The sequence below is a fragment of the Bidens hawaiensis genome, unplaced genomic scaffold, assembly GCF_021521415.1.
Source record: "Bidens hawaiensis isolate Kalapana, Puna unplaced genomic scaffold, B.hawaiensis_p1.1 tig00030888_1, whole genome shotgun sequence".
NCBI lineage: Eukaryota > Viridiplantae > Streptophyta > Magnoliopsida > Asterales > Asteraceae > Bidens > Bidens hawaiensis.
The window spans coordinates 193,128-200,797 of NW_027495180.1; the positions used below are offsets into that span (position 1 = coordinate 193,128).

At 35.4% G+C, this 7,670-nt stretch overlaps 1 protein-coding gene across 1 annotated transcript; it reads left to right on the forward strand.

Annotated features, from left to right (window-relative positions):
- The first annotated feature begins 3,837 nt into the window (after positions 1–3,837).
- LOC143581365 (3-dehydrosphinganine reductase TSC10A-like) lies at positions 3,838–7,670 on the forward strand. The gene is made up of 5 exons (XM_077064184.1): positions 3,838–3,845; positions 3,947–4,112; positions 4,743–5,351; positions 6,500–6,647; positions 7,378–7,670. Exons 1-5 carry the CDS (start codon positions 3,838–3,840, stop codon positions 7,668–7,670), a joined length of 1,224 nt encoding a protein of 407 aa, XP_076920299.1.

A 7,670-nucleotide genomic window follows, 5' to 3' on the forward strand; every position in this document is an offset into this window, starting at 1 on the left:
TGGGTCAACCCGAAAAACCCGAATAACTTTTAGTTTCAAAATAAAAGATATTTTTATGTATAATAAGCTAAGCCTTAGCCACTAAATTTATCAGAATCTGACCATAATTAACTGTTGTCATCCCACATATTATGGAACAACCGTTTATTTTTAATTTATGTTTTCCGTTTATGGCCAATTACAACCATAATCGAACAACCAAATCACGTCTAATAAGGCGATTATGGTTGGAGTTTGTTTTCTCTTCTTTTGAATTTTTTTTCAGATTATGTTGGTTTATTATTTGGTTATATACGTTACGAGTGAATAAGAATATGCTATTTTAATTTTAGCATTGTATTTTTAATTTTTTTTAATGCTTTCTTTTTTTTTTTGATTCTAGGATATTTGAAACCTGATTAACCAAATCCGAAAAAACCCGAACCCGAAAAACCCGTGTGAGATTTGGGTTAGGTTTTAGGTCAAGATTTAAAACTTTGAAACCCGACCCGAAAAGCCCAAAAAACAAACCCGAAGAACACCCTTGCACGCAACCAACATAAGGATTAAAACTATGCGTTGTGGAGCTGCTAGAGGAGTCGCGAGTGCACGACGCTAGCCATGTCGGTAGCGAACACCATAACGGCCATCCGCGAGTGGAGCTGCGAGTGGAGTCACGGTTGCTAAAGGGAATGTTTTGGGAGCTTGCACATGACCGTTGAAGGTTATTTATTTTTATTTCTATACTTACCCATATAACAAACACTTTCACACACCAAAAAAACCTACAAAAAATACTCACCCACTCTACTCATTTCTCTCCAACACACCCAATTACAAACCAAAAATGCAATGGAATTCCTTTTCTTCGTCCGACTCTTCGGAGGAAGACGGCCTTATTTTTGAAGCCGGTAGAATAACAGTTTACTGGTTGGTTGAACGGTTTCAAGGACAACAAAGACTAACAAGATAACCACATATTCCTCGTGATCGAGTGGGCACATGAAACTTTGGTACGTACTGTTTTAGCACCGATCCACTTTATGATGAACAACATTTTAGGCATCTATTTCGAAGTAGACAACTATTTATGTGTTTATCAAATGATTTGTGGGATCGGTATCCTTTTTTCAACAAAGAGAAGATGCAAGACGTAGACTAGGTTTCACGACCATCCAAAAATGTAAAACTGCTATTCGTCAACTAGCGTATGGAATTTCGTCAGATGCAATGGATAAATACCTATAAATGTCTAAAAAAGTTTTGCGAAACTCACTTCATTTTTACCGTCAAGGTATACATATATACATATACTAGTTTGAGACCCGTGTATTGCACGGGGAATTAATAAAAATTATAATATTTAAGCATTAAGCAAAATACAATCAATAACACATAACATAATTATCATATATTATTAATACAATTACAAATTACATTAAAATTACAGAAATTACAAAACAAACATTACGCAACTATTTTACAAATAAGAAAAAATTTCCTTGTACACTACATTTGTGGTTGTATTGGTCAGATTACCTTGTTTATCAAGAATCAGAATCTTTAGCCCACACCTGCTTGTAACTCTTGACAAGGCGACATATAGCTGTCCATGTGAGAACACGGGTTCTTTCAAGTACAAACCAACCCTAGATAATGATTGACCTTGGCTTTTATTTATGGTCATCGTAAAACATACGGCAAGGGGAAACTGTCGTCTTTGAAACTTATATGCTATTTTGTTGTCTAGTGGAGTCAGTGGTGATCTGTGGATCAAAACTCTATGTCCAATGTTAGTTCCAGAAATAATTTTTGCTTCAACTACACGAGTACCTAAAGATATAATTTGTAGTCTAGTACCGTTACATAAGCCTTCTTTCTGGTTAAGATTTCTAAGGAGCATAATAGGAACACTGGTTTGAACCTGATATTACAAAAACCGGTTTGTAGTTATAAACCACCGGGTTAGGACCGGTTTGGAGTTTTTTTTTTAGCTAAAACCGGTTTGAAGCCAATATTTTGGAACTGGTTAGACAAAAACAGGTTTCATCCGGTTTAAAACCCCGTTTGTAGCTCAAAACTAATTTATAGCTCACATATCATACCCACTTATAACTCATTAACCATTCCATGTAATGTCCATTGAAAAATCAATTTATTGTAAAGGAAAATATGATTGTAATTATAAAAATGATATTAACAATTTGCTTATGTTACAATAGGAAAGATATTTTGGAACCGCTCACATATCATACCCACGTATAGCTCATTAACTATTCCATGTAATGTCCATTGAAAAATCAATTTATTGTAAAGGAAAATATGATTGTAATTATAAAAATGATATTAACAATTTGCTTATGTTACAATAGGAAAGATATTTTGGAACCGGTTAGTCAAAAACAGGTTTAACCCGGTTTAAAACATGTCTGTTTATATACGTCAGCTTCAAAACTAATTTATAGCTCATATATCATATCCATGTATAGCTCATTAGCCATTCCATGTAATGCCCGGTTGAAATTTGAAAATCAATATATTGTAAAGGAAAATAGGAAATCTCAATTGGAAATCAATATATGGTAATTAGTTCCAGCCGTAATGGCAGTATCAATATATAGATACAAACACTGATCGGATAATATCAATTGACGTAAGTGTTGCTTGACGTACGTGAAGACCCAAATCTATTGGTAGCATATGGTAAGTAAGAGATTCTTGGTAATACTTTGGTTGACCGTTTCTCAAGGTTATAAAAAAAGATGATGATATATACAATCTGTCAAAACTTCTTTATAAAATATAAGCCTTTAAAGTGTAAAGAACCGGACGTTCAATGAACTGCTCGGGTTTAAACCGGAAACTGGTTTGCGCACCTCTAGTAACCAATGTGTCAACTACTATTTTAAAAAGGAAGCGGTAAATAGCAAATGTTGTTTAATAATTTATTGTTTTTGTATAATAAAGGAAAATAACCTAAAATAAAAAGTGACATACTTTACACTAAATGTGTCAACGGACGCACCAACAGTAATGGAGTCGGATTCTTGATGCTATTGAATGAATTAAACAAATAAATTTAAGTAAGACTAAACAAATCAAAATATCAATTGATTTGAAATTTGAAATAATTCTTCATTAAAAAGTGTTGATTAGCCATGGAAAGTTTAAAATATCAATTAAAAAAGTGTTGGTTCACCACTCTTTTAGGCAATTAGCAAACCAAGGATATGATAACAATAAGCTATTGACGAAAATAAAAAATCATTCATTTTGAAAATTAAAGTTGAAATCTAAGCATTAGTGAAAAATAATTGAATAGAAAAAAATTCCAAAAAGTTAAATCCCCATAGAAAAAATTCCAAGCAGAACAAATCTAAATTTTAATTAAAACAGATAAACTTTATTTTAAAAGATCAACGTTTTTAGTTATCAGTATTGCTTTGACTTTTGAACAGTTATTAAGTCAAATTCGATACTTACAAGTTACAATCTTAAAAGTTAATACAATATAGTTGCTAATATATTAAATGCATAATTAAATTAAATTGATTTATCTAGTGGATATGGGTTAGAAAAAGGGGGAGTCGTGAGAGCATAACAAGTGGCAAAACATGGTAATCTTTTATTAAAATAGTAAGATGTTTCCTTTAGTTATATTATATATATTGTCTAAGGGTTTGTTTGACAATGTTTATACATAGGGATCATATCGATTTACTCATGGAGATATTTGTGCAAACCAACTTTGTATAATATCCAACGTATATACAAGGTGCACGGTGAAAAACATGGTTTCCCCAGAATGCTTGGTAGCATCGACTGTACGCATGTTGGATGGGATATGTGTCCTACAGCATGGCGAGGTCAGTTCCACCATGGTGATTACTCAAGCCCCAGTATTATACTTGAGGCGGTGGCCTCCCAAGATCTTTGGTTTTGGCATTGCGTTTTATGGTGTTGCCAGGTCAAATAACGACATAAATGTTATCGAACAGTCACCGATATTTGATGACATTATTGACGGGGTTGAGCCAACTCAATCGCTTTATGCGAATGGGGTTCAATTCAAGCATGGCTATTACCTAGTTGATGGCATTTACAACGAATGGTCGACGCTTGTTCAAGAGTATGTATCTCCAGTTGAAGACAAATAAAAGTACTTTAAGAAAAAACAAGATCAACACGAAAAGATATTGAAAGGGTGTTTAGAGTTCTAAAGAAAATTTTTCATTTTGATTTCGAGACAACTACGGTTTTGGTCAAGGGAGAAAATAATGAATTGCGACTACACTTGTATAATTTTGCATAACATTGTTCTTGAGGATCAAGGTATGGGTATTTGTCAAAACTACCAAGGTGACGTCTCACGACTTGAATCGACAATCACCAATGATGAAAAACTCCAAACCTCTTATATCTTAAGAACCGTGCGGTCCACGCAAACCTTCGTCATGAGTTGGTCAAGCATTTGTGGGCTAGAACGTCTAGATGATCTTGTACTAGACTAGTATTATTTGCTAATATTTTTATTTTAATGTAGTATTAGTTATTAGTTTCCATAGAAGAAAAAATTAAATAAATAAAAAAAATCAGATAATTTGCTGAATCCAGTGTTTGCTTGGACCACAATAGACTCAGGCGGTTTCGACTATGGCTTTAACAAGTGTCAGGTCTAAGATTGCATGACTTGGATGACTTAACCCTACCTCAACATCTAACATGTAGTCTAACAACAAAAGCTTGTAATTAATTTGTGAAAGGTTCCGCCGTTTGTTGTTTTTATTCTATTTGATTTGTCTGCTCCATCTCGCACACTCCATTCTCGTCACACTGTTTTGTTTGTTGCCATGGATCTCTCACTCCTCACTCTCCTCCTCCCAATACTCTTATTATTAATCTTCCTCAAACTCATCGTCCGTCCCGGCCCCACCAAAATCCCACTCAAATCCCGCCACGTCTTCATCACCGGCGGCTCCAGCGGCATCGGCTTATCCCTCGCCCGCCAAGCCGCCGCCGAAGGCGCTCGCGTCACCATCCTCGCCCGTGACGTCACCAAACTCGAGCAAGCCAAAACCTCCATCCGGCTCTCCACCGGCATCGATGTTGGAATCATCAGCGCTGACGTGGCAGACTACGAAGCGGTGAAAAGAGCGATTGAGAGTGTGGGCCCCATTGACGTGTTGGTTTGCAACCAAGGCGTGTTTGTGGCGTATGAGCTCGAGAAGCAGGAGATGGAGGAGATTAGAAGCATGATTGATGTGAATCTGGTTGGGACGTTTAATTTGGTGAAGGCTGCGTTGCCCGGGATGAAGAGTAGGAGTGATCGGAGGCCGGTTTCCATTGCGTTTATGTCGTCTCAGGCCGGCCAGGTATTCGGTTTATCCTTTTCGCAGTTGGAAAATGGAATTGAACTGAAATTAGTTTGTGGATATTAGAGGTTATTGATAGTGATCTCTAATTCGAGGTGTAAACGAGCCGATCTCGGGGTTTATTAGGCTCAAGTTCGGCTTGTTTAACTTATTAAGAGCTCGAGGTTGGCTGGTTTCGAGCTCCATTTCTAAAGCTTGAGCTCGGGTCGTGAGTAGTTTTTCAAGTTCGAGCTCGACTCGTTTACTACTTATTGTTTAATTATTATTTATTAATAACTTAATTTTTGTATGGCAATATATATCTTAATGAACCGAAACTACATTGTGAATATTAGAGATCATTAACTTGGGTGTGATCTAATCATGGACCATTTCCTCCTATGATATCAGCTTCATGTCGATGTAGGGTAGGTATGTAAATGAACGGAATGTTTATGAACTGTTCGGCGGGATGTTCGTTTATTTAATAAACGAACGGACATGAACAATTTTTTTTGTTCATTTAATTAAACGAACGAACATGTACACACGTTTTGTTTGTTCATTTATGTTCATGAGCGTCCGCTCATTTACGTTCAATTGGGTTCGTTTAAATAAACGTAAAAGGGGTCGTTTAAAATATATGTATATGTAAACATAACATGCAGTGATGAGAGCGCAACGTGCAATGCGATGCCATGATGCGCGCATCACATGAGACGGTCTGATGTGATCTTATGTTTGATGCGTCGCCCTTATGCAGTTAGACCAATATTTAAACAATTGGATTGTCAATTGCAATAGGTCGAGTTTTCCAAATCTTATTGAACAAATCAGACCATCAATTGAGTAATGGGTTTGAGTATTTGAACAAATTATACCATTTTATTAAACAAACCTGACCAGAGATTATCATAATATCTTATATTTTAGTGTTTAAAAGTTAACTAGTTCAAATTTTATCTATAAATAAATTTTTAGTTCTTTTTAATAGCAAACGCCTTGCACATGTGATGCGCACAATTCACATATTCTGCATCGAGCATCAGCTTTTGGGATGAAAACAAATCGGATTGCAGCACACTTTTTAAAACCAGTATGCAATTAACAAGTATTTTATGATTTTTCGAGTACTTATTATGTTTTTTTTTTTATAAAAAAAATTTTAGGTTGGGATTTATGGCTACACAGCTTATTCAGCTAGCAAATTTGGCCTAAGGGGTTTAGCAGAAGCACTGCAACAAGAAGTTATTGCTGATGACATTCATGTTTCACTTATATTTCCCCCAGATACCGATACACCTGGGTTCGCTGAAGGTAGTTTTTTGTTGCAAAATATATAATTTGTGTCGTGAGCAAGACTAGGGGTTGAAACACGCCGAGCCAGAGCTTGACTAGGCTCGAGCTCAGCTTGTTTTGACCTACGAGAGCTCGAGCTTGAGCTCAGCTTGTTTCGAGCTCTTTTTCTAAAACTTGAGCTTGACTTATTTATTATTTATTAACAGAATAATCTGACCGAGATAGTCATCTGGACTGAAATGACAAAAAATTGCAAGCCACAATGTCTTCATGGTTAATCTAACTTTTGGACTAAAGTGACAGTTTTGGTCAGACCATAGAGACGAAAAACGAACTCATCTCATTAATTTATATACGTTTTTTGTTATTTTTTTATATTTTTAATAAATAATTTATATGTGATATATTATATTTTATTTATTATTTCTATCCTAATTTTTTATAATAAGTATTATTGATGAAAATCGAACTTAACTCGTTAATTTATATACATTTTTTTGTTATTTTCATATATTTTTTAATAAAAAGTTTATATATCATAAATATATATTTAATACATTACATAAAATTTATACAAATAACAGGTTCATTTAGGCTCGCAAGTAACCTAGAGCTCGATAAGTGAAGCTCGGGCTCGCTTGTTAAACAATCTTAGCTTGTTTAAGCCAGCTCCATTCTAGCTTTTACGATCTTGAGTGTCATGAGCCTGCTTGGCATAACTTACTGATCATTTTGAGGCGTGTTGTAGAGAACAAGAAAAAGCCACGGTTGACAAGCATTATAGCTGGATCCTCTGGTGTAATGCAAGCCGATGAGGTAGCAAAGAAAGCATTGGATGGAATCAAATCTGGATCCTTTTTTGTCCCATGCAACTTTGAAGGATTCTTGTTGGCAATAGCAACTGCGGGTCTATCTCCTCAGAGATCATATCTTATGGCGTTTGTTGAAGTTGTTTTTGCGGGAGTGTTGCGTATTGCAGGATTGTGTTTTCAGTGGACTTGGTATGGAAGCATTGAGAAGTGGCATAAGCAAAAGAAATAG

Excerpts from the sequence above, each read along its gene's own strand:
- LOC143581365 (XM_077064184.1), top strand. Across the intron at positions 4,113-4,742 it reads CGACGCTTGTTCAAGAGTAT|GTTCCGCCGTTTGTTGTTTT; the intron begins GTATCTCCAGTT and ends AATTTGTGAAAG. Across the intron at positions 5,352-6,499 it reads TGTCGTCTCAGGCCGGCCAG|GTTGGGATTTATGGCTACAC; the intron begins GTATTCGGTTTA and ends AAAAAATTTTAG.